Below are 27,417 nucleotides of genomic sequence, written 5' to 3'. Positions count from 1 at the left end.
CACATGAATCCCCGAGCTGACAAGGTAAAACATCTGTTGTTCTGCCCCTGAACAAGGCAGTTAACCCACTGTTCCTAGGTTGTCATTGAAAATAAGATGTTGTTCTTAACTCACTTGCCTAGTTAAATGAAGGTAAAATAAGCTCTGCAGAAGGATGCATATACTTTGGTGTCATATCAAAGGCGTTGGAGTTCATTTTTATGTCCCCGGCAAGAGTCAAGACCACTGCTGGAGTCCAGCTCTGCTTCGGACAGTCTTATTGGGAGTGTGTAATGAACTAAAAATAAAGCTCTCAATTTGAGTAATGGCACAGCTTGTGTGCTTATTAAGATAGCCTGAGGTTCAGGGATGGAGATGAATCTAGCCCTCGAGCCTGAAGTAACACGTTTCAGACCAGCCTAATAGAAATTGTGCCCAAGTAGCCGGCCGGTTAGAGAAACTTTGTCTTTCAAACACAGATTTTGGATCCTGTCTATTTAAAATTGTGGTCTACTAGCCCGGCTGTTCAGTGCCGAAAACCCTTAAGTTCCATCCCTGCTGAGGCTGCTTGATGACTTAAGGAAAGATTCTATCAAACATGTTCTGCACTTTTATTATACAGATAGAACACTTTAAATAAAAAATAAATCTAGAATCACCTAGAATCTACCTGATTATTTACTATTAGGCGGTAACGAACTAGTAGCTTGTAACAATGGATACAAACTGGAGCTTAATTAGTTACTACAGTGTATTGTACCAAATGGTACACATTGTTCATAATTCAATTAATTCCTACAAAATCAAAAGTACACTACCGTTCTGAAGTTAGAGGTAATTTAGAAAAGCACATTTTTTTACCATTAAAATAACATAAAAATGATCAGAATTACCGTGTAGACATTGTTAATGTTGAAAATTACGAATGTAGCTGAAAACGGAATATCTACATAGGCGTACAGAGGCCCATTGTCAGCAACCATCTCTCCTGTGTTTCAATGGCAAGTTGTGTTAGCTAATCCAAGTTTGTAATTTTAAAAAGCTAATTGTAACGGCCGTTGGTAGAAGAAGGTGAGGACCAAGGTGTAGCGTGGTAAGTGCTCATCATTTTAATGGTAAAACTGAACACTATCAAATAAGCAACAAAAGAACAACCGAAACAGCTCCGTCAGGTGCAAAACACACTAAACAGAAAATAACTACCCACACCCATAGTGGGAAAACAGGCTGCCTAAGTATGGTTCTCAATCAGAGACAACGATTAACCAGCTGCCTCTGATTGGGAACCATACCAGGCCAAACACATAGAAATAGAAAACATAGAACACAAAACATAGAATGCCCACCCCAACTCACGCTCTGACCCAACTAAAACAGAGACATAAACAAGGAACTAAGGTCAGGACGTGACACTAATTGATCCTTAGAAAACCCTTTTAGCACAGCTGAAACCTGTTCTGATTAAAGAAGCAATGAAACTGACCTTCATTTGTGGGTTCAATTATAGGCTCAAAATGTCCAGAAACAAATGACTTTCTTCTGAAACTCGTCAGTCTATTCTTGTTCTGAGAAATTAAGGCTAGTCCATGCGAGGAATTGCCAAGAAACTGAAGATCTCTTACAATGCTGTGTACTACTCCCGTCACAGAACAGCACAAACTGTCTCTAACCAGAATAGAAAGAGGAGTGGGAGGCCCCGGTGCACAACTAAGCAAGGAGGACAAGTACATTAGAGTGTCTAGTTTGAGAAACAGACGCCTCACAAGTCCTCAACTGGTAGATTAATTAAATAATACCCGCAAAACACCAGTGTCAATGTCAACAGTGAAGACGCAAATCCGGGATGCTGGCCTTCTAGGGAAGCTGTTCTCCATATCACCAACAAACTAACATGGTCCAAGCACACAAAGACAGTTGTGAAGAGGGCACGACAAAACCTATTCCCCCTCAGGAGACTGAAAAGTTTTGTCATTGGTCCTCAGATCCTCAAAAGGTTCTACAGCTGCACAATCGAGAGCATCACTGCCTGGTTGCATCACTGCCTGGTATGGCAGCTGCTCTGCCTCCGACCGCAAGGCACTACAGAGCGTAGTGCGAATAGCCCAGTACATCACTGGGGCCAAGCTTCCTGCCATCCAGGACCTCTAAACCAGGTGGTGTCAGAGGAAGGTCCATGAAATTGTCAAAGTCTCCAGCCACCTAAGTCAAAGACTGTTCTCTCTGCTACCACACGGAAAGCGGCACCGGAGCGCCAAGTCTAGGTCCAAGAGGCTTCTAAAAAGCTTCTACCCCCAAGCCCTTCGACTCCTGAACACCTAATCAAATGGCTACCCAGACTACTTGCACCCCCCCCCCCCCCTCTTATACACCGCTGCTACTCTGTTGTTATCATCTATGCATAGTTACTTTAATAACTCTACCTTCATGTACATAGTACCTCAACTAACCGGTGCCCCCGCAAATTGACTCTGTACCGGTAGCCCCCTGTATATGGCCTGCTATTGTTATTTTACTGCTGCTCTTTAATTACTTGTTACTTTCATTTCTTATACGTATTTTTTTAAACTGCATTGTTGGATATGGGCTCGTAAGTAAGCATTTCACTGTAAGGTCTACACCTGTTGTATTCGGTGCATTTGACTAATACAATTTGATTTGTACACTAAAATATCAGTTTTTTTTTTTTTACATTAAACAAATGTCCCCAAAATGAATTATTCACATCTGATCCTTATAGTGTACTGCATACGTGAACACACATACTGTATGCTGCTCTGTCCCTAATATGTTGTTGATGCATTTTAAACATCCAACAGATGGGCGGGATTATGGCATCATGCAAATCATGCGAACACATAATTTTCAGGGTTTCAAATGTAAAACTGAGTCATCTGCACCACATGCTAAATCATATAGAACATATATAATATCTGAATATAATGTAAAAAGAATGCATGCTACCAGTCCTAGTTTAGAAACAAAATATAGTCATTACGTTATTTCAAGGTAATTCAGCTGTAATGCTGTATACCTAAGTTCATACGTTAACTCAAGATATCCTTATGTATCACTTCAATGGTACGGAAATATGAAACCAAAATGTTAATAACTATAAAGGCCTGAAGCGGTAGCACACACCTTACCGTATTTTCTAAGAATCTATGACGAGATGTAAAAATACGAGTTAACTTACCCTTAATAACTCCCCCCTCTTCAACCCCTAACCAATGAGCATTTTAAGGCTTGATAGGCAGAACAGCCGTCAGGTGAAGTGTTACTACAACAACAAAAAAAGGAAGGATATAAAGAGTTGTGTGACCTTTTACATTCGTAGACCAATGATACTGCTATGTCTCCAGAAGTGCTGTCAGTCTGTATCTTGAAATCCCTAGCATTTCTGTCTTTACAATCTGTGTCAGAGGACACCTGATGTACATTATAAATCAAATCCTAATTTATATTTGACATTTGACAAGCCAAACAACATATGCTATAAACCCAGGCAGGCAAGGATAGTATTGCATTAAAAAAAAAATTGGGTGATTCAGGTATTGCGTGAACACAATTCAATATTAAATTGTCAACATAAAATTGTTAGAAGCAATTCTCAAAACGTAGGATCAACACTTAATCCTGTGGAACCATATAGACAAGTGATCTATAATCTGCAGAGAGCAGAGGTCTTTGTTAGCTTCGTTCCCTATTAACCATCTACAAATACCTCGATAATCTATAGCGCCCTCTGTGCCTCTGTTGCAACCCACCCCCTCCGAATATCCTCCCACAGTTTGGTTTAGTCGAGATTTCAACAACTGCAGGGCTCAATCAAAACATGTCAGCATCACATTCCTAGGATAGACATCGATCCAGTGGTTCGACACAAGGCCAATAGATAGACGTGTGTTGCATGCTGCCTCTTACTGACTGGATAGAGTAACAGCACCACTTCCATTGCTAGCAGCTGCTTGATACTGTATCGTCTGGGAGGAGGATACACTACCCCGATGATGTCATTTTAGGGTTTCTTTGATACGCAACCTTATAATGAGATTAGAAATAGTGCAAACTAACACTAAACCCGAGTCTCAAGTGCCACCTGCTGGTTATTAGCTGAATAGGAGAGAATGTCACTCATGTAAATGATCTCTTTTGAAACCCCTGTTTTTTCTTGTCTTTTTATTTTGTCTCGTAACTAGTAGGCATCTCAATGACTGTAATCAGTGCTAGTGATGTTCCATTCAACTTGACCGTTTTAACTCACATTCCTTTTTTCTGTGTGAATGTCTGTTACAGAGCCTTCTGATCCAAAATATACCAAGATGAAGGTGATGAAGTCGAAAGTGACAGATAAATCTGCCGAAGGGCAGAAGGGTAAGTGCAATGTGATGGATTTCTCCTCTTAACAGTCGAATCAAGACAGACAACCACCCAATGCAGTCACACACAGGCAAAGGGTAAATAACAAAAAAGGCAGGAATCATAGCCCGTTATTGATTGCCAAGATACAGTTGCAGGCATAAAAATGTTAGGTTGTGCTGTATTGACAGAACAATTGTTGCAATGCGTGTGCAACACTGTGCTCCAGTGTCTTCTACCGATAGTTCGCCAGTAAATCGAGGTGTGTAAAGAGTATCAATTAGACCATCCAATACACAACTAAGTGTAGAGAATATATGAGATCATTTTCAGTACAGATGACATTTAGATAGTCATAAATGACAAGCTTCGTCAAGAACATCACCTAATAATGTCTTCTGCTCTTGTGCTATCCAGAAGAAGATGAAGAGATGCTTCAATCCAAAAATTTGTGCAGAATCATCTGGGCTTCCAAAATCATACAGGAGCACCCTGATTAAAAATTAACAACACCTACTACAGTGTCAATTATACTAGGAATTAAGATATTGCCGAAAAGGACCATTCTCCAGACAAGCACATGAAGAAATACAAGCTGCTTGCTATTGCTTCAATCAGCTTAAAAGGTGAAGTAGCAGTCAAATCACCATGTCAACCTCTCTAGTGGCCCAATCATGTCAAACACTTCTCTGTCAACGCCATCATAAGGCTATATCACCAGCCAGTCATTGGGTGAAATTGGAAAAAGAATGGGCATGAATATATTTATGATTCAGCAGAAGAATGAAAAAGAAGATGTTTATCTCGATTATGAAGAGTGAAGAATGAAAAGTGCTGTCAATTGTTTTATTTACTTGCAGTTTACAAAAAATACATCACAAAACTGTAAGACAACACGCTTATGCTAGAAAAACTAAAGAAGAACTGATTCAACATCAAGAGAAATCTGTCAAACCTGTGCTGAATGCTTGACAACATATCTACTTTGTCAACAAATCTAAACAGAAGATTAAGTTTGAGATCATATTTGACCAGTAAACTGAAGCGTTTAAAGAATTTTTACTGTGGGGTTGATTGAAATGGGAAGACTATGGAAGACTATGGATGACTGGCAATAAACCTTTTGGTAGAAGACATAATCGGATATCTCATCTTCCTCAGCTGTTTTCCAAATCAATTTACAGACAACTATTAATATGCACTGTAACTGGCACAGAAAAGGACTCTCAACAGCCCAACCCCATGGACAACCATAACACATTAAATGGGACCTTATTGGATGCCAATGAGGACTGGCATATCTGATATCTGATACACGAAAGTTGGTCAGCAGATTTAGTATAATTTAACACCACTAGTTCTTAGTTAGTATTAATAGGCCATCGTCATAGAGAAAACATACCTTGTATGCTAAATATTAAAAGACTAAGACTAAGACAAGCAGCATAATGACTTAGGGAACAATATAATTGCTGTTAACTCCATGATTTGATGTACTCAGAAATTCATAATGGTTACAAATGTATATATACAATTAATCTTTCATAATTTTTCTTTCAAACATTTGTTCCATAAAATAATCTTCTGAAAAACCTTAGGAGGTTGGTTCTCTCCAAGTTGTGTGTGTTGGATGTTTCCCTTGTCCTTGTGTTTAATGTTAATCGTATGTATCTATGTACTGTATGTGTGGATTCATAATCCTGTCGAAGTTCCCAAGACTCTCTCAGGTGCTTTTGTCAGGATTAATGTTTCCTGTGCTATTTCCTTTCTCTTGCTGTCATGTTGCTTGTAAAGTGGAAGGTGCTGGGGGTGCTATGGAAAAGCCCCACCACAAAAAAGGTATGCAAGAGAAAAGGAAACTCCAGCAACTTGAGTTTCCATTAATGTGTCTTTCTCTTTGTACAATCTTAGAAAAAAATTAGGAAAAAAGAAAGTGGAAAAAAAAATCTTTGAAAAAAGTCCACTGTGGAAAGGGTTCTACACTGAACCTAAAAGGCCTCTACATGGAAACCAAAAAGTGTTCTTCTAATGGTTATCCTCTGGGGATAGCTGAAGAACCCTTTAAGGTTTTAGATAGCATGTTTTTTTCTAAGAGAGTATACCTTATACTTTTGGTCTGGGTGTTTTACTGTACCAAAGCATGGTGGATGAAAGTAATGACTGTGTTGCATGTAGGCTACTCTATACATCATCATATGAGTGGTGTAATTCGTGTACGTGTTTGACTCAAATTTTCAGCGTCACAACAGACGCACTTCATTGTAGAATTCTAAACAAATGACAAATCCATTAATACTGACAAACTATCCTCATTAAACGGCATTGCGGATGATTGGTATGACGTCCTTATATTGTCTTGCAACCTAACTGTACCTTGTGCAAGAGAATACAAGTTGAGTATGTGGGAGGACAGATTGGGCCCTTCATGACCTAGGTTTTAGGTCATGGGGTTTCGAGAAAATGTTCTTACAGACAATTAACATCTGCATCAAACAATTATTTGCTCATGATTACTCATCAGTGCTGTGGAATTATATTTATGTTCAGTTACAGTAGTCAAGTAAAACAGAGAAATATGGATGGAAATAGGATGGATGACCAAACATAATTTGAAACAGTTGGGGTCAGATTGACTAAGTCTCTGCAGCGGTGCTACGTTTGCAGCTGTTATAATAAAAAAAGAGTCATCACATTAAAGCTGAAATCCGTAAAGGGGGCAACAGCACCACTCTTCACCCCAGCCCCTTAGTTATTGTTTTGTTTTGTTGATGAAACAGAGGAGAGGAGCATCCAGCATCGTGACATTGTTTGAAGTAACTTATTTGTTGATGCAAAATCTCTAACAGGACATGGTAGTTTCACCAACTACAGATTTCAGCTTTAAAAGTAAAATGTACTGTACCATAAATATTAAGAGAACAATGATGCATTGATCTAAAGTGAAAATAATAATAACATCATGTTTTTTGCTTAGTTGGCTTCATTTTGGTATGAAAATTACACGTGCAGACTTTGCATATTGGTGTATTTTCTTGCTAGATGTGGCATGAGATTTAGGGCAGTATTCCCAACCTGATACTACTAGTCTACTCCATGTTTTGGTGTATCAGCCATTGCTTTAACAAGACTTGTACTATGACTACTTCTACAGTAATATTAGGTCCGAATATGACCCTCAATCCCTTCCATTCAAAAAGTCAAATATTACATGATATTGACGCATGTAATAATTCAGTGATTATAACTGTATTAGACATTATGCGTGTTAGATTTGGTCATCCATTAATGCAAATCTCAATTGTTTTAAACAGTAAGTGCTAACAATGTTATCAAATAATTGCGCCGTTTTCTAATGATTTATTTTTGGTGTGTGTGTGTGATCAGTCAAGAAATTCAGATCAAAAGTCCCCGGAGTTATGATCACGCAGTATGTGGAGGAAATACCAGAGGGGAAAAGCCACCCTGACTTCACACGCAAGCCCATCGCATTAACTATTCAGGAGGGTAAGGAACAGTTAATCATGAAATAGTCTGCATTAACAGGCATAGCTGTCCTATTATACTGCAATAAGTGTTGTGTGTTCTGCTATTGCCTTAAAAAAATATATATATATAAAATGCACACATGGCATATATTATATTATGTCCTGACTAAGACAAGCAGCATAAGGACATGTAGGGATAGGCCCGATTGCATTACTTTACATCTCAGTTGAGACATTTATATCATTTGGAGTAGGTTCCACAGGCTTCAGGCCCTGACATGTGACAGTGGTCATAAGGCATGTGATGTATGGTGAAGTCCACAAAATGCAATCCTTACAGACGGCTCATATCAACTTCATTTGCAACAGAAATGAAATGTAGACTCTACATAATTTATGATTATGATGACCTTCTATGCCCTACCCACTCACATACCAAATCCTTATTTAACCTTGCACACTTAGATTGGTGACACAACCTTTAATAGAGGCAGTCTGTTAAGCTCCTTATTAAAGCATATGCCAGAATTAACGCCTAGCTCTTTCATCATTGGGGGTAGTTGTATAACAAATGTTACACATCATATTTGGTGAAAATGCAATGTATTCAATAAAATACCAAACAAATACAGTCCGACCTATCTCACTAATCCTTATATAAAATTGTATCACCAAAAGGATGGACTAATTAGACACCCAAATACGGACAAATATTGGACATCAGAAGAAAAACACAATGGTTCAAATTACTACTATTTACAAGTATTCTATGACTCTAATCCCAAATCAGGCAAGTTCGGGGTGTTCAAAGCCATTGTGTATGGTGAACCTACACCCAACGTGACATGGAACCGAGCAAATGGAAAGATAGACGATCCAGCGAAGTTCCAGAGCAAGTATGACGAGGCGTCTGGTGAACACACCCTAGAGGTAAGCATGTTTATCACCATTCAGCACCAACTGGTTCTTATACTCAACAATAAAGGGGACACATTGTCAATTTCAGTTCCATCAAATGCTGCCCAATCTCTTGACTTCTACATGTCCCCTCCTTTTTACTCCAACCTTTATATTTCAACCCTTTAACATAAAAAATGTATTATAATAATTAATGGTTAAATTCCTGGATTTTAAAATAAATAAAGCAATTACCCTTGAAGTATATTTCGATTGATTTGTTTTATGGACCTTAACAGCAGTCGATGGGAAGTACGTAGTTAATACATTATCAGTTTGCTTACAGATCCCCAAAGTATGTCCAGAAGATGCCGACACCTACAAATGCTTTGCAACAAATGAGTATGGAAAGGCTGTTTGCACTATCCAGCTGAATGTCATTGAAGGTAGGACAGACAAAAAGAGAATTCTAACACATCTAATCTAAACCTCTCTTAAGCAATATTTATCTTGTCATGCAAGTGCATTCTAATGATTTTAAAAAGAATGATCAACACTTTAAGACATAAACATTAAGAATCGTTTCTGTCCAGTTGGATTCAAAAAGACGAAGGAATTAGCCAAGTCCAAAGAAGAACAAGAAGCAGTCAAACCTGGGTCTTTTAGAACAATGTTGAAGAAGCGGTAAGAGAATGCATTACATTGTACTCTATTAAACAGGTTGTGTAAATGAGTTTTGAACAGGTATTTTAGTGGTTGAAATTCAGTTCCCTAACTCCTAAACCTTTCAAACAGAAGACCTAAACCTCGAAAAAGAAGGTAACAATAAGTTAAAGCGCTCTGATTGAAAAGGGTTCAGGTCTGGAAAACACGCCCTAAGTGACAGAGGGAAACACAATGCTGAATAGATTTGTATAACAGGAGACAATTAATTTAAAAAGCAGACTAAATACAGGCTGCAACTCTGCAATAGCAATTCAAATGAATGCATGCATGGTAAATGATCATCCTGTGTGACTAAACACCTCCCTCTGCAACTGGATCCTGGACTTCCTGACGGGCCAACCCCATGTGGTAAGAGTAGGTAACAACACATCCACCACGCTGATCCTTAACACAGAGGCCCCTCAGGGGTGTGTGCTCAGTCCCGTCCTGTACTCCCTGCTCACTCATGACTGCATGGCAAGGCATGACTCCATCACCATCATCAAGTTTGCTGATGATTACCAACAACGCTGAGACTGTCTATTGGGAGGAGGTCAGAGACCTGGCCATGTGGTGCCAAGACAACAACCTGTCCCTCAAAGTGATCAAGACAAAGGAGATTATTGTGGACTAGAGTAAAAGGAGGAACAAGTACGCCCCCATTCTCATTGACAGGGCTGCAGTGCAGCAGGTTGAGACCTTCAAGTTCATTGGTGTCTACATCACCAACAAACTATCATGGTCCAAACACACTAAGACAGCCGTGAAGAGGGCACGACAAAGTCTATTCCCCCTCAAGTGACTGAAAAAATTTGGCAACTGCTCGGCCTCCGACTGCAAGGCACTACAGAGAGTAGTGCGTACAGCCCAGTACATCACGGGGACCAAGCTTCCTGTCATCCAGGACCTCAATACCAGGTGGTGTCAGAGGAAGGCCCAAAAAATTGTCAAAGACTCCAGCCACCCTAGTCTTTGACTGTTCTCTCTGCTACCGCACAGCAAGCAGTACCGGAGCACCAAGTCTAGGTCCAAAAGGCTTCATAACAGCTTCTACCACCAAGCCATAAGACTCCTGAACAGCTAATCAAAGGGCTACCCAGACCCCTCTTTTACGCTGCTGCTACTCTCTGTTTATTATCTACGCATAGTCACTTTTGTACTCTACCTACATGTACATATTACCTCAATTACCTCAACTAACATTGACTCTGTACCGGTACCCCCTGTATATAGCCTCGCTATTGTTATTTTACTGCTGCTGTTAAATTATTTGTTACTTTTATTTTATATTTTTTACTTGTGTTTTTACTTGACACTTTTATTTCTTAACTTTTTAAAACATTGTAGGTTATGCACTTTTAATTAAGCATTTCACTGTACACCTGTTGTATTCGGCAGATGTGACAAATAACATTTGATTTGATTTGATCAGCAGGGGAGATGCCCATGAGCAAAAGCCACTCGAATCTGAAGAGAAAGTTTGGGAGATCCTGATGAGTGCCGACAAGAAAGATTATGAACAAATCTGTGCTGAGTACGGCATCACTAATTTTCGTGGGATGCTGACAAAACTGGCTGAAATGAAAAAGGAGAGAGAGGTTGAACAGGCACAGGTATAGTACTATGGAATATCTTTTTACTGGTGTTATTTTGAAGAAAACACCAATAAAGTAAACGGGGAAAGGTGTCAGGCAACTGTTTGATTTTTCAAAGATCTTATGGTTTCTCAGTCATTTTCCCGTACCTTTTATATTTGTCTGTTTCAGTTTATTGAACACATCAGTTCGCTCAAACACATCGAAGTCAATGCTGATGAAAATGCAACGTTTGAAATTGACATGGATCTTAAAGATGCCAGCAGCAGAATTTTCCTCTACAAGGTATGAAAGCTCATACCAAACTGTTCAATAGCTCTCCTGTTTATTTCATTTAAATAAGTATTCAGACCCTTTATTTAGTACTTTTCTTGAAGCACCTTTAGCAGCAATTACAGCCTCTAGTATTCTTGGGTATTCTTGGGCTTCAGTCTCGCCACTCTACCATAAAGACGTGATTGGTGTTGACAAGATGGTTGTCCTTCTGGAAGTTTCTCCCCTCCACAGAGGAAGGGGAGCTCTGGAGCGCTGTCAGATTTACCATTGAGTTCTTGGTCACCTCCCTGACCAAGGCCTTTCTCCCCAGATTGCTCAGTTTGGCCGGGCAGCCAGCTCAAGGAATAGTCTTGGTGATTCCAAACGTTTTCCATTTAAGAATGATGGAGGCCACTATGTTTTTGGGGACTTTTATACTGCAGAAATGTTTGGTACCCTTCCCCAGATCTGTCCCTCGACACAATCATGTTCTGGGAACTCTACGGACATTTCCTTCGACCTCATAACTTGGTTTATGCTCTGACATGCACTGTCAACTGTGGGACTTTATATAGACAGGTGTGTGCCCTTCCAAGTCATGTCCAATCAATTTAATTTACCACAGGTTGACGCCAATCAAGTTGTCGAAACATATCATGGATGATCAATGCAAACATGATGTACCTGAACTAAATGTATAGTCTCATAGCAAAGGGACCGAATACTTATAAAATAAGTTTAAAAAAACTGTTTTTGTTTTGGCATTATGGGGTATTGTGTGCATATTGATGAGAAAAATGTTTAATTTAATCAATTATAGAATAAGGCTGTATGTAACGTAACAAAATGTGGAAAAAGGCAAGGGGTCTGAATACTTTCCGAATGACCTGTATCTACTTCCCCAGACTCAGATGAACTTTTGGATATTATTTTTATGTCTCTGTGTGCAGTTTAAAGGAAGTTTCCAACTAAATTTAGTGCAAATGCTAAGTAGAGTTAGCGCAATGACAGGAAGTCTATGGGAACAGCTGTCGACTTCCAGTCACTGTGCTAACGCTAGTTAGCATTGGCTCACAAAACTACCTCCAACTTCCTTCATAATGGACGCAGAGATATAAAACTGGTATCAACGAGTTCATCTGACTCTCGGAAAGTACATTAAAAAAAAACGATAAAAAAGTAAAAGATATATACACTCTGCAGGATGGTGTTATGGTTCCTTACACCGTTGAGATGGAAGAAGAAATGAAGCACCAACTGAAACGAGTTGGCAAAAAATTCATTTTCACGATCAAAAATCTAGACCCGGAAGATGCTGGTCTCTATTCAGTGGATGTAGAGGGAGTTAATATCTTCTCTACGGATTTCAAAAGTGAGTACAAATGCAAGTCGCAGTCTAAATAGAGACTATAATTTTTTTTTACAATAATATGATTATTACAAAATAGTTAATGATACTATGTGGAATTAAAGTTAAACAAGAGCAAATACATCACACTATACATTTTGGGAACTACAGCATTCAAGGACTAGAACTGCAGTATTTGTCAAATTGGTGTTTGAAGAATTTGAGAAGCATGACATGATTGTGTGAACTAGATTGGCTTTGTATGTATTATTCCCAACTCTCTATCCATCTTTCAGTTCCACCTGTAAATTTTGCGGTCAAAATTCAGGAGGTGAAGGCAGAAGAAAGACAAGATGCCATCTTTCAGTGTGTCTTAACGGCACCTATGGCTGAGATTAATTGGATGGGCAAGAGTGCCCCGATAGAAAATGATGACAAATTTGAAATCACAGTGTCTGAAGACAAGCTCATCCACAAGTTGTTAGTGAAGGATTGTCAGCCTTTGGACGCTGGTATCTACGCAGCTGTGGCAGGTATCCATTCCTGCAATGCCTGGCTTGTGGTGGAAGGTGAGGTTATTCAATTTTCTCATGGAATGTTTTTGAACAATCTTTCAGCATATCAGTTGCATTCATAAACCATATAAATGAACAGTGAATCACACACACATCACTGGCTACCATTATATTAAATAACTCGCAAATTCTCTGATTTAGTTGACAAGAACCCTGCGAACAAAGGCAAGAAGATAGCTCGCAAAACAACCCAGGCTGGAGGAGGTGATTTGGATCTGGAGAAAATAGCAAAGGAGCAGGCGGAAAAACACAAGAAAGACATGGAAGAGAGGTTGGCGGAAGCAAAGATAAAGGCTGCTGAGAGAGGCGTCACTGACGCAGCCACCCAGGCTGAGAAAGAGGCCGCTGATGCAGCCTCCAAAGCCGCCAGAGAGGCAGCAAGGGCTGCGGAAGCTAAGGCTAAGGCTAAGGCAGAGAAAAAAGCTGCTAAATTAAAAGATGCTAAGGAGAAAGCAAAGGCAAAGAAGAAGGCCTCAGGTGGTGGATCTGCAGGAGGTGGGGCTGCAGGTGTTGGATCTGCAGGTGTTGGGGCTGCAGGTGGTGGGGCTGCAGGTGTTGGGGCTGCAGGTGGTGGTGCTGCAGGTGGTGGTGCTGCAGGTGGTGGGGCTGCAGGTGGTGGAGCTGCAGGGGCTGAGGGAGATGCTGGATCTGGATCGGACTACGATGACATAGTAGTAAGCACAGATGAGTCTGATGAGGAAGATGGAGCCACAAAAACAAAGCGTGTGAGAAGCGGCCAAGTTGTTCCAGACACGTTCATAGGTAAGAAACTATTTCTTCCACTGATAAGATTTTGAAGTAGTTTAAATGGAAGACATTGTGGCCAGTTTCCCGGACACAGATTTCGACAAATAAAACGTTCAATGGAGATTCTCCATTAAGCATGCTTTTTAGTTCTGGGAAACTGACCCATAGAGTATATCTACTACACTAAGTATAGTTCACCCAGATGTCATATTTCTATGACTGGGATGACTGTCTCAAGGTCATTAACATCAGATTGTAATTGAAGTCACTGATTGACCATAGACGATTAATTTAGGTAAGGTAACCCCTAAAAGCACTACTTAAATGAATACTTCTGGATTTTGGATATTAGGCACTTTATCTATTTCACCTGAGAGATGAATTTGTGGATACCACGTTTCTGTCTCTGTGTCCAGTAAGAAGGAAGTTAGAGCCTATGCGAGCTCATGCGAGCCTTTCCCGAGTGGCGCAGCGGTGTAAGGCGCTGCATCTCAGTGCTACAGGGGTCACTACAGTCACCCTAGTTCAAATCCAGGCTGCATCAAAACCGGCTGTGATTGGGAGTCCCATAGAAAGGTGCATAATTGGCCCAGCGTTGTCCTGGTTTGCCCGGTGTAGGCTGTCATTGTAAAATAAGAATTTGTTCTTAATTAACTGACTTGCTTAGTTAAATAAAGGTTAAATGTAAAAAAAAGAATAATGTTAAAAAAAGATCCATTGTGCTAGCGATAGTTAGCAACTTCCTTCAAACTGCATGCAGAGACATAAAAATGGTATCCAAGAGTTTATCTGCGGAAGTAGATACAGGGCCTCATTGCCAAAATCCCAAAGTATCCCTTTAAGAAGTACCTACCATAAAACAACACAAGTAAAGGACACACACCCCTGACAAGTCAACTAAGATAAAAAACATCTAAGATACTTGTTTTTGTGTGCATCCATTTTAAAATAGTTTTTTTGTTATCGCTTTTTCTCCCTTCTGTTTTTGCATCCCATACTGTTATTGTAATCCCTCTTTCGTAATCATGCTATCGCTATTGCTGTTACCTTAATTGTGTTTGCAATTGTATTTGTTATTATACTGCTTATAAAACATTAGAATACCTTATCAGCCAAGACAATAGCATCCACTTGCAGTAAGAAACTACATCCATGTATGTAACAACTGACATACAGTACCAGTCAGAAGTTTGAACACACCTACTCATTCAAGGGTTTTTCTTTAGTTTTACTATTTTCTACATTGTAGGATTATGCTGAGCATCAAAAAAATGTTAAACAAATCAAAATATATTTTATATTTGAGATTCTTCAAAGTAGCCACCCTTTGCCTTGATGACAGCTTTGCACACTCTTGGCATTCTAACTGGATATTCCTTGCCTGTGGCGGTCCTTATGAGCGCCAGTTTCATCATAGAGCTTCACTGGAATGCTTTTCCAACAGTCTTGAAAAAATTCCCACATATGCTGTGCACTTGTTGGCTGCTTTTCCTTCACTCTGTGGTCCAACTCATCCCAAACCATCTCAATTGGGTTGAGGTCAGGTAATTGTGGAAGCCAGGTCATCCGATGCAGCCCTCCATCACTCTCCTTCTTGGTCAAATAGCCCTTACACAGCCTGTAGGTGTGTTGGGTCATTGTCCTGTTGAAAAACAAATGATAGTCCCACTAAGCGCAAATCAGATGGGATGGCATATCACTGCAGAATGATGTGGTAGCCATGCTGGTTAAGTGTGCCTTAAAATTCAAAATAAATCACAGACAGTGTCACCAGCAAAGCACCCCCAGACCATCAAACCTCCTCCTCCATTCTTCATGGTGGGAACCACACATGCAGAGATCATCCGTTCACCTACTCTGCGTCTCACAAAGACATGGCGGTTGTAACCAAAAATCTTACATTTTGACTAATCAGACAGATTTCCACCGCAAGCAGTCTCTTCTTTCTAGTGGTGTCCTTTAGTAGTGGTTTCTTTGCAGCAATTTGACCATGAAGGCCTGATTCACGCATTCTCCCCTGAACAGTTGATGTTGAGATGTGTCTGTTACTTGACTCGGTGAAGCATTTATTTGGGCTGCAATTTCTGAGGCTCGTAACTCTAATGAACTTATCCTCTGCAGCAGAGGTAACTGGGTATTCCTTGCCTGTAGCGGTCCTCATGAGAGCCAGTTTCATCATAGAGCTTGATGGTTTTTGTGACTGTACTTTCAAAGTTCTTGAAATTGTCCAGATTAAGACATAAAGTTCCGTCAAAGTAATGATGGACTGTCGCTTCTCTTTACTTATTTCAGCTGTTCTTGCCATGATATGGACTTTTGCCAAATAGGGTTATCTTCTGTATACCACCCTTACCTTTTCACAACACAACTGATTGGTCAAATGCATTAACAAGGAAAGAAATTCCACAAACAAGGCACACCTGTTAATTGAAATGCATTCCAGGTGACTTACTCATAACGCAGGCTAAGAGAATTCCAAGAGTGTGCAAAGCTGTCATCAAGGCAAAGGGTGGCTACTTTGAAGAATCTCAAATATAAAATACATTTTATTTGTTTAACTCTTTTTTTGGTTGCTAAATGATTCCATGCAGTGTTATTTTACAGGTTTGATGTTTCCATTATTATTCAACAATGTAGAAAATAGTAAAAAAAAAGAAAAACCCTTGAATGAGTAGGTGTGTCCAAACGTTTGACTGGTACTGTATATTATTGTCAAAGGAGACGCAACATCTAATTATATGATTAGCTTGCACATTTTGCCATATTGTAGTTTAAATGATTATTAATCAACATCAGTATATGGAACATGGTCTGATTTGATCATATTCATGTGCTAGCAAACCAACTTCATTACAAATAAGTTTGCCTTGAAAGTAAATACAAAAATTCACAAGGTAAATACATACAATTGAAATTGTTTGACCAATAGATGATGATGAGGAAGCTTCAAGTGAGCAATCGGGGAAACGTGGGAAACGCACAAGGCAAGGCCCACTGCTCAAGGAGGAGATTGTTGGTAAGATGTTGTGAAGGTTGATGAACATGCATGGAAACAGGTTGGTTTAATAATATCAAAGTCATTTGTCGGAAATGACTTTGGCACGCCGGTCTGATAATTGAAGGAAATCTTTGTTTTCTCAAAGAAATCCTAAACTTAATATTTACACTACCATTTAGGATTAATATTAACCCTCAAATGTATGATGTGTTTGTTATTGAAGTTTATATACATTATATCAAGGGAGATAAAAAACAAAACAATTTTACGCCATAACTGTCAACCAAAATAGATCCCACACTCTATGACTTCATATGTAGTCAGAAATAATTGACTAAAACTGTGGCACTGTAGTTAAACATAACATCTGCCACATTATGATGTACTAATTATCATAATTTGAAATACATTTTCATAAATTCATAGACCTATTTGTTTACTTTAAAGTGGACTGTTCTACACAATATATTGACAAACTTGATGAAGTGGTTTGAAAAATGCATACACATTGCAGGTCACCAACCATGTCAAAATAATGTCCAAACAAACAATTACTGTCCCTAGTAGGAGCATCCATCACTTTGTGTCTGAACCTCAGATAAATACTTAGTAGGGAAAGATTGAATTTCCAACCAAGTCGAGCTCGAGTACCTTTCTCTGGAAGTCCTGAGTTGGTTGTGTTGTCTTTTTTCTTTTGATTATCAACTGCCTTCTTATTTTAACAAATAATAACAAGCACAGTTTAACATACCTCTTACTAATCTTTATGTAAAATGCAACATGTACATAATTACCGTTGACTCTTTGAAATACAAATATGACCTAATGTTTGTGTTTTATATGCCACGTGTGTGTGCTTCGATGTTTCATCTGTATGTTATTTGTGCGCTGTGTTGACCAGTTGTGAATGTTTGCTTTTGAAAAAGGGACTCTTTATTTTTTTTTCAACCTTTATTTAACTAGGCAAGTCAGTTAAGAGCAAATTGTTATTTTCAATGACGGCCTAGGAACAGTGGGTTAACTGCCTTGTTCAGGGGCAGAACGACAGGTTTTTACCTTGACAGCTCTGGGATTCGATCTTGCAACCTTTCGGTTACTTGTCCAATGCTCTAACCACTAGGCAAGGGGCTCTCTTTTCATTACATAGACTGGTGAAGGAATTTGCCAGGTTACTTATTCAAGTACAACAAAAATAAGTTATAGGTAAAAGGATATTGTCTTCATATTTCCTCAAAATGTTTTTTATTTTGAGGAAAATGTCAATTACATCCAGCTACTAACCAGAGTAGTTATGGATACGTAAGGTTTGTCAGTTTCTGGACCTGTATTGGGTAAGTAATTTGAACCAAATTCTTCACCACCCCTTCTGTGTTAAAGTTATAGTTTTTGTTAATGTTGCTATTGTTGCTTTTGTTATCGTGGATGTGGTTGTCATTGCTGTTGTTACTGTTACAATTGGGCACCTAAAATGCCTTACCCAACAATAGTCGACAAATAATCAATGAGTGATTGACAGTGATTATAATAATCATTACTAGGAAAGACAAATAGTAATGGCACAGCCAAAGATGCCAAAGTCCAAAAAAGAAAGGCAAAGAGCGGAGGTGGTGCTGCCGGGCAAGCAAGCGGTGGTGCGTCTGCCAACAATGGTGAGGCTGCAAGTGGCGATGAGGCTTCAAGTGCCGATGAGGCCAACGAGCCAGCAGAAGCTGCTAAGCGTGGCAAGCGCACAGGCCGCACAAGGCCAGGCCCAATTCTTCAGGAGACGGTCATTGGTAAGATCATGGATACTGCATTGACTACTGCATGGGAGGCACCCTTCAAGGATCAAAGTCATTTGATAAAACAAATGACTTTTCCGGTTTGAGGCTGGGCTTACAGAACGTGTGATCATTCAGAATAATGCTGGGTTTTAATCCTTACTTATTAGATCCCCGACCCTTTGGGATGATGGTGTTCTTGAATAAGGGTGGCTTTAACAATGGTTAACAATCCATACTTTACATAGACATTGATTATCATACAGCACATTTACATGTATTCTAGATGTTTCATAATTGATAGAAACGTTTTAATCATATTAAACCATGTAGTTTACAAGTAATTTCTAGCAGGGCATATTAATGATGGGTGACAAAATTGCATCCATGTCGCCGCCTTAGTGTTTGTGTGTGCTACAGTATGTTTAAAAAGCATCTGTGTTCGTAGTTTGTTTGTCTTAACAACCATTCTTGCCTGTGTAACCTAGTACGGAAATAAATCCCCGAAATGTGGTCTCATTACTAAAACATAATCACGTCAGAAGATCACAGAAGAATTAACATGAAACGTCAGCAACTCATGAAAATATACGAAGATTGAAGTGTGAATACATAAGAATGGAGTTGATGGCTTGGAAGGTGATGTGAACATATAAGAAGAAATTATTTCAATCATTATTTGAATATGTTGGTAACCCATTGTATAAAAGTGATATTGCCCTCGACTTCGTCTCAGGCCTAACAGCACACGTACCAATATATCTTCCAAACACCGGCTTCTCGGACATTATCACTTAAATAAGAAGAGCTCAAGCTTTAGAAAGAGAAACAAAGATATATGAAGACTTCTTGCTTTGGAAGCCGCCTGGAAGATAAAACCTCATGTTTTAGAAAGTGACATGAAAAAAACCTGCACCTCTTACACATAACCATTGTCATAGCCAAGAATGAATGGCTTCATTTTTTTTCACACAGTACACTGAAGATGTGAATATCTCTTGTCAATTATCACCTTGACCAAAGAGCTATGGCAGCAAACAAGAATGAAGGCCAAGAGTGAAGAATAATACTCATGCCCTACCCAGGCTAACAGAAAGAGAATACCACAGAAAATAAAAACATATCAACAAATTCCTGAAATAACAATATGGAAAAACTCAATCTTCAACATTTTGCTTAAACAATCAAAGTAGAAGTGACATTTTGCAATCTTCAACTACGCTGAAGTTCAACATTGTCTGTTTTAAATCCATCACACCTCTTAATTAATTTATATTCAAACATCACAATTTACATTTGAACATGTATTTTATAGATAAAACTGCTTAATAAAATACATGTAATTTAATAAATGTAAACAGTAATGTATGATTCAGGATTCTGAGGACTCAGAGCTTGGGTAAGTCCGAACACTAAGATGACTGTATTGTGTGCCATGAATACATGCATGCATGAACTGTATAACAAAGAAAGATTGCAACAAATGTAATTATTTTACTTAATATGAATTCCAACACTCACCCTGCAGGTAATTACATAAGGGTGAGCTGCAATTTAAGCACTGCCACTAATTGTAAATCTGGTAAATCCTCCAGACCCTGGCGTTCACTTCAACCTTGGGCTTTCTGACGTCACCGCCATAGTGGGAGGCCCGGCCGAACTTGTCTGTAAGCTGAGCAAGGAAAATGTCGATGGGGTATGGTACCTGAATGGAGAGGAGGTGAGCATCTACATTGCAGTATAACTTAGCCAATCACCACTTCAATACATATTATTATGCTGGCCATAGAAAAACACCAATACGTTATTATTTGTATTAATATAGTTTAGTCCTTATATAGCGTTTTAGTGTTTGTGTTATGAGCTAATATTGGTTGTTTTAATGGCCATTGCAAAACAGACAAGATTTAAGAGATATATCAGTCTAAATATTGTGTTTTCCTGTTCAGATTCAACCCGATGATGTTCTTACCATGTCTAAAGATGGATTCTTCCAATCCCTGAAAATCAGCAAAATCTCAGAGGACTATGCTGGGAAATACAAATTTGAGGCAGATGGGCGTAAAACAGAGGCCATGATTGTTGTTGAAGGTCTAAATCTATTTCACTTTTTTTTTATCTTGCATGTAATCTTAGCACTACATTCATTATATTTAATAACATTCTTAAATTCACTCATTATATTATTGTACCTTTCTTTGTAGATCCACCTAGATTCGACACAGAGGAATTGAAAAAGTTTACTGTCCCAATCATTACTAAAAAAGGTCAAAAAGCCACTTTCAAGATACCATTTGTGGGTCGGGATCCAATGAAGATCCAATGGTACCATGACGGCGAGGAGCTATCAGACGACACAAACATCAAGATAGAGCACGGAGAGGGTTATAGTCAACTAACTCTTAACAAGTTACAGCGCAAAGACACTGGAGAAATCAAGTTCAAACTCAAAAATGAGTTTGGAACTGTTGAGGCCTTTGCGAAGATCATTGTAACTGGTACATTTATTTTCTCTGGGTCCAAGCAAGAACTTCTCTTTGATTTGGTGTGAATACCTGATTGTTATAAGTCAGTTAGGCCAATTTTATTTTTCAAACTATGCATTTAGAATACAGTGCAATATATTATAAGATAAAATCTAATAATAAAAAAAATTGTTACAATATTTAAGTGATAAATTAAAGGGATAGTGCAAGATTAAGCCCTTTATCTCCTTACCCAGAGTTAAAAGAGCTCATGGATACCATTTTTACTTCTCTGCATCCAGTAGGAATGAAGTAGGTGGTAGCATGTTAGCTGTTCCGGTAGACTTCCAGTCATTGCGTTAAAGCTAGTTCGTATTGGCTCGCAAAATCTAACTCTTAACTTCATACTGCATGCAGAGACATACAAATGGCATCCATCAGTTCATCTGACTCTGGGTAAGTAGATAAATTGCCTACATATTGCACTGTCCCCTTAAGTTCAGGAAGAAATTGTATGACGCTAAGAGAAATAGCACAGAGAGTAAAAGCTGCATCTGTTTCTTCACAGACAAGCCCACTCCTCCCTTGGGACCTCTTGAGATTATTGAAGCCTCTCAAAATGCCATTGAGGTGAAGTGGAGGTCCCCAAAGGATGATGGTGGCTGTAAGATACTAAACTACATCCTGGAACGTCAACAGATAGGCCGCAACACCTGGAAGAAGCTGGGTCCGATCGGTCCAGAGGCCCACTACAAGGACAGTGATGTGGACCATGGCAGGAGGTACTGTTACAAAATCAGGGCCGACACTGAGATGGGCAGCAGTGAGTTGATGGAGACAGAGGATGTCCAGGCTGGCACAAAAGGTGGGCGGATAGATATTTGAGGTCCATTTAGGGTGATTCAGGATACTATGTGTTATTTTGTAAATATTTTGTAAATCTCAATGTGCATTGTCTAGTACAGAATAACAATACCACATTTTTTAATGCTGATTTATTTTGTATATATATTAATACAGAACCAGACGACAGTTGTCGCTAAACCATATTTCTGTACTTAGCATACGCTGGACCCCCTTCTGCACCCAAAGTGGTCAGTGCCTTCAAGGACTGTATCACTCTGACATGGAATCCCCCTTCCAACACTGGAGGAACCAACATTCTGGGATATAACATGGAGAAACGCAAGAAGGGAAGCAATCTTTGGAGCCCTGTCAATCCTGCAGATGATAAGATTAAAGGTTTCACCATTTCAACTTCTGTTTTAATGTATTGTTCTTTTCTTGTTCATCTCCAAATACCAGGAAACATGTTTTTCCATACATGAAGTATTAAAGTTTCACCCATAACTCGTGCTATTGTTTTGTATGTATGCTTGTGCCACAGAGAAGGAGTTTGGTGTGAAGGACGTGATAGAGGGTATGGAATACGAATTCCGTGTGGCAGCTATCAACAACTCTGGAGCTGGTGAATTTGGCACTCCGTCTGAGTTTGTGTTTGCCAGAGATCCAAAAAGTAGGTCATACTCAATGGTACTTTCTTTCAAATTAATCCATAGCTTTAAGAGACCTATTACTCTGTCGCTGTGTAATTTCAGAGCCCCCCGGTAAAGTCATTGACCTGAAGGTGACAGACTCCACCTACACCACCTTGTCCCTGGGTTGGACTAAACCAAGGGAGAAAGCGGGGGTTGAGGATGAAGCCAAGGGATTCTTCGTGGAGATTAGACCAGCAGAAAGTCCAGAGTGGGACCGCTGTAACAATAACCCCATCACCATGACCTCCTTCACAGTGAAAGGCATGAAGTCAATGGCAATGTACTGGGTGAGAGTGATCGCCACCAATGACGGGGGAGAAGGCAAGCCGCAAGAGCTGGACAACTACATCCTGGCTATGCCTCCCCCTGGTAAGACCTTGAATTTCAAACATCCCTGTTGGCATCAACATATTGAGATGATGTAGTTTGATTGCAAGCACCCCCCCCACCCCCAACTTTGACTGTGTAGACACAAAAAATGTGAATGTTGTTCTTATGCTTTTGCATCATCCAGTCAGGCCTAGATTCACTGATCAAAAAGTCAAGAGTTTCATGGTGGTACAAGCAGGGAATTCTGCACGATTCAACATGAACTTTGAGGTACAGTATAAATAGGTTGTTTTATTTCTATGTCTAAAAGAATATCCACTTTCATACAAATGGAGAGAACCCAAATTAATTATTCACCAGTTGTATAAAATTGTTATGTAGATGTAGTGATTACATTCTGATATTCTTCACAGGCCTCCCCTTGGCCAGATGTTACCTGGATGAAGGATGGCATGCCTGTGTCCAAACGGGTTACCATCAGTAATGCTGAAGGGGCATCCCAACTTTTGATTCCTTCTTCAGAGCGCTCAGATACAGGAATCTATACCATCATGGTCAAGAATATCGTTGGCCAGGAGACATTCAGCATTGAGATCAGAGTTACAGGTGAGATGGTGATAACATGGCTGACTGTGGTTCTATTAATAACCAAGTTGAAAGCAGTTGAGGTCCAGTGTTAATCATTCATCACATAATTATTTGTGGTCCGATCTAGACGAGCCCAAACCTCCAGGTCCTGTGGAGGTAGATGAGAACGTACCGGGCACAGTTACCATCTCCTGGTCACCATCTCCCGATGAGAAGAGGGATGACAGGCTGCACTACCTGGTGTCGAAACGTGACTCAAGCAAGAGAACGTGGCACACAGTGGCAGACCACATCTTTAACAACAAGTTCACAGCCTGTAACATCATGCCTGGCAGAGAGTACCAGTTTCGTGTCTATGCCAAGAATGACATGGGCTCTTCTCAACACTCAGAATCACCAAAGTGGGAAATCACAAGCAAAAAAGGTTTGTAAAAGCTGTGGATTTTGGGCCAGTCTTTTTTAGTGTCCATGTGCTTTGAAATGCATCAGAGTGGTTTTACTGCTTAACATACAAAAAGGCTGGACATTTTTGGGGTCACTTGTTGGTAATCCAATACTCTACTCAGCAAACTGGGTGCAGTTTATCACAGTGCCATCCGTTTTGCACCTTATACCACCCACCACTGCGACCTGTATGCTCTAGTCGGCTGGCCTTCGCTACATGTTCGACATGTTCGTCGCCAGACCCACTGGCTCCAGGTCATCTACAAGTCTATGCTAGGTAAAGCTCCGCCTTATCTCAGTTCACTGGTCACGATGGCAACACCCACCCGTAGCATGCGCTCCAGCAGGTGTATATCACAGATCATCCCTAAAGCCAAAACCTCATTTGGCCGCCTTTCCTTCCAGTTCTCTGCTGCCTGCGACTGGAACGAATTGCAAAAATCTCTGAAGTTGGAGACTTTTATCTCCCTCACCAACTTTAAACATCTGCTATCTGAACAGCTAACCGATCGCTGCAGCTGTACGTAGTCCATCGGTATATAGCCCACCCAATTGACCTACCTCATCCCCATTCTGTTTTTATTTTATTTACCTTTCTGCTCTTTTGCACACCACACCACTACCTGCACATGTTCATCTAATCATTTATCACTCCAGTGTTAATCTGCTAAATTGTAATTATTCACTCCTATGGTCTATTTATTGCCTACCTCCTCATGCCTTTTGCACACAATGAATATAGATTCTCTTTCTTTCTACTATGTTATTGACTTGTTTATTGTTTATTGTTTACTCCATGTGTAACTCTGTGTTGTTGTCTGTTCACACTGCTATGCTTTATCTTGGCCAGGTCGCAGTTGCAAATGAGAACTTGTTCTCAACTAGCCTACCTGGTTAAATAAAGGTGAAATAAAAAATAAAAAAATCCCAATAACTGAGAGCTTGGGCACTGACTGGTCCAGTCTCCCTCGGCTTGTCATTTGGCCGTTAGATGAAGGGAAGTGTCCGTTCATGGTTTGCTCTTCCCAGAAGGAATCTTTATTAATAACGCTTTTAACATTATTGTATAATGCTAAAGCTTTATTAAAGATCTGTTTTTTTTGGTCAGCAACTGGTGAGCGGACATTTACACTTTCATCAGCTTTCATTTCTGTCCATGTGCCAAATTCGGATGTGTGTAATAACTACTAAAATCTTCAACAAGGTATGTGTTGTCTCTGTGTTTGTGTTTTCAGAAAGGTTTGTGCTGGACAGGCCAGAGACTAAGACCTGCAACCTAGAGCGTCCTCCCAAGTTCCTTGTCCCGTTGAAAATGCACACCGCACCACAAGGTTATGAGTGCTACATGAGCTGTGCTGTCAGAGGGGACCCAACACCCCATGTCACATGGTACCGTAATAATATCAGCCTCAACACCAACACCAACTACCTAATCTCCAACACCTGTGGGGTCTGCTCCATGCTCATACTGAGGGTTGGACCCAAGGACACTGGAGAGTACAAAATCATCGCAGAGAACCACCTGGGCAGGGCAGAGTGTTCCACTAAGCTCACTGTCTCAGGTATAAACACATTTTTTGCTGTACTACATTTAAATGCAAATCTGAGAGATAAAACTATTTTCTTCTAGTTTTTTGAGAGCAAACAATGAATTTGAAATGGAAACCAATTCATTTAAAAAAAGTTTGACTTATTTATAATCCCATTTTGTGTTCTTGTTTTTCAGATTAGATTGCCATTAAAAAGAAGACAATCATGCCCTTATTTTTTTTCAAATAGCCAAAAGGAAAACTCCACCCAAAAACAATATGTTAGTATTTGTTTCATTCGCCCATTGTTGACATAGTCCCATATTATTTTGCTTATAAACAATCAGGTTTTCAAGATATTCAACTTTCAAAATACAGATATCATCCTCCGTATGATTAATTTTGTATCATATGATGCTGCTTTTTGTATCTCATGATGCAAAATGCATCATACAGGGTTGATTTCTGTATTTTGAATGTGACATATCTTGAAAGTTTGATTGCTGACAACCAAAATAGTTTAGGACTATGTCAACAATGGACGAATGAAACAAATACAAAAACATCGTTTTGGGGTGGAATTTTCCTTTCACAGAAGTCCTCTGTTGTTTTCCACTTCTGTGTAGAAATGACATTTGTATATTTTAAGTTCAGCGTTCACTGTATCAAATTTAACATAAGACTATTCTACATTCTGGGTGCTGCATATGTTTGAAGATCTCAGGTTGAGTACAATACAATGCATCACTCTTTGAATTAAGGCGAGACCATTATGTAACGTAACAACAGTGTTCAATAATCAAAGCAGCCTAAAAGCAAGTCATGAATAGTGTTGTGTTTGTGTTTTTGTTTTTTTCTCAAAGTGCAATATTGGTATAGGAAAGATGATTGGAAATTGAAATGATGCATGTTGCTCTTGTTTTCAGTGGCTTTTGAGTAAATTTGATTTAGAAAATGAACAGTAAAAACAAGCAGAGAGAGAGATCAAGGTTTACTGGCGTAAACATTCAAATGAGAACTGCAAATGCGTGGCTGTGTTTCATTAACTTCAAAGGTAATTACTCATTTGTGAAATGTGTTTTGGTGTGAAATGTGAAATGTGAAATGTGAAATGCTGAATTGCCTTTTCTTTGAAAACTAGAATCAATATTTGTTGTCTATAGTGTTTGTTTTTGTTTTTAATGATTAAACTAAATGTAAAATGTTTAATATAATAGAACTTAATCAATCTACTATCTTCAACTAATCACAATGTAGAAGTAAAACATATAATGGATCTGAATGGTGTGTTGTAAAAGAGATATTTTTATGTTGGCTACGCTATGTACAAGAGCTTGGTGTAAATACATATTTCAAGCTCATATGATGTAGGAAGTTTGAATTCAAAATGTTTGAACAGGAGAGTCAATTAAAATCAGTGATTATTCGTTTAATTTGTGTACATTTTTGTGATGCTTTTTAGACATACAGGAATGCTTAAGTGATTTGTGACTATTTGTTTTGTGGAGTTAGTCAGCAACATAGCATTTTGATGGCTTTGAAATGTGTAGGAATCATTTATACCTACTGAATAGTACAGTATTACTTTTATAGAGCACTCAAAAACCCAACTTTAACGCTATAAAATGTTGACAGGATAAAGCTCTCTTTTTCCACATTGACATTATCATTCTCTGGTTTAAATATCCTGCTCATAGAAGACAGTATTTTAAGTAGATTTTGATTAGTCATGTCCAATAGCAACCAACTCCAATAGAGTAAAACTACATGCTCAAATAAGTCAAACATTGCTAATTTGCAACCAGATTAAAGATAAATCAGTC

At 39.2% G+C, this 27,417-nt stretch overlaps 1 protein-coding gene across 8 annotated transcripts in view; it reads left to right on the top strand.

Moving 5' to 3' along the window:
• The window catches only part of LOC139371387 (immunoglobulin like and fibronectin type III domain containing 1, tandem duplicate 1), a 30,415-nt gene extending 3,388 nt beyond the window's left edge, over nt 1-27,027 (top strand). Inside the window, exons 2-26 of one of the 8 annotated variants that reach the window (XM_071111760.1) lie at nt 4,273-4,350; nt 6,130-6,174; nt 7,720-7,839; nt 8,611-8,750; nt 9,064-9,163; nt 9,311-9,401; nt 10,858-11,035; nt 11,189-11,302; nt 12,476-12,644; nt 12,917-13,189; nt 13,337-13,957; nt 16,872-16,958; nt 18,479-18,715; nt 20,296-20,420; nt 20,650-20,791; nt 20,905-21,198; nt 21,734-22,030; nt 22,228-22,407; nt 22,553-22,681; nt 22,764-23,072; nt 23,218-23,303; nt 23,447-23,639; nt 23,749-24,045; nt 25,301-25,627; nt 25,792-27,027. In XM_071111760.1, the coding sequence (XP_070967861.1) occupies nt 4,299-4,350; nt 6,130-6,174; nt 7,720-7,839; nt 8,611-8,750; nt 9,064-9,163; nt 9,311-9,401; nt 10,858-11,035; nt 11,189-11,302; nt 12,476-12,644; nt 12,917-13,189; nt 13,337-13,957; nt 16,872-16,958; nt 18,479-18,715; nt 20,296-20,420; nt 20,650-20,791; nt 20,905-21,198; nt 21,734-22,030; nt 22,228-22,407; nt 22,553-22,681; nt 22,764-23,072; nt 23,218-23,303; nt 23,447-23,639; nt 23,749-24,045; nt 25,301-25,627; nt 25,792-25,796 (4,611 nt within the window). In that variant the 5' untranslated portion in view covers nt 4,273-4,298 and the 3' untranslated portion in view covers nt 25,797-27,027. Of the gene's footprint in view, nt 1-4,272; nt 4,351-6,129; nt 6,175-7,719; nt 7,840-8,610; nt 8,751-9,063; nt 9,164-9,310; nt 9,402-10,854; nt 11,036-11,188; nt 11,303-12,475; nt 12,645-12,916; nt 13,190-13,336; nt 13,958-16,871; nt 16,959-18,478; nt 18,716-20,295; nt 20,421-20,649; nt 20,792-20,904; nt 21,199-21,733; nt 22,031-22,227; nt 22,408-22,552; nt 22,682-22,763; nt 23,073-23,217; nt 23,304-23,446; nt 23,640-23,748; nt 24,046-25,300; nt 25,628-25,791 lie in introns of all 8 variants that reach the window. The other 7 variants (XM_071111759.1, XM_071111761.1, XM_071111762.1 and 4 more) reach the window with 7 other exon arrangements.
• Nucleotides 27,028-27,417: the final 390 nt, after the last annotated feature.

This window comes from Oncorhynchus clarkii, chromosome 17 (genome assembly GCF_045791955.1).
Source record: "Oncorhynchus clarkii lewisi isolate Uvic-CL-2024 chromosome 17, UVic_Ocla_1.0, whole genome shotgun sequence".
Taxonomy (NCBI): domain Eukaryota; kingdom Metazoa; phylum Chordata; class Actinopteri; order Salmoniformes; family Salmonidae; genus Oncorhynchus; species Oncorhynchus clarkii.
Note: the sequence above shows the minus strand (reverse complement) of the source record. Positions and strands in the feature narration are given on the sequence as shown.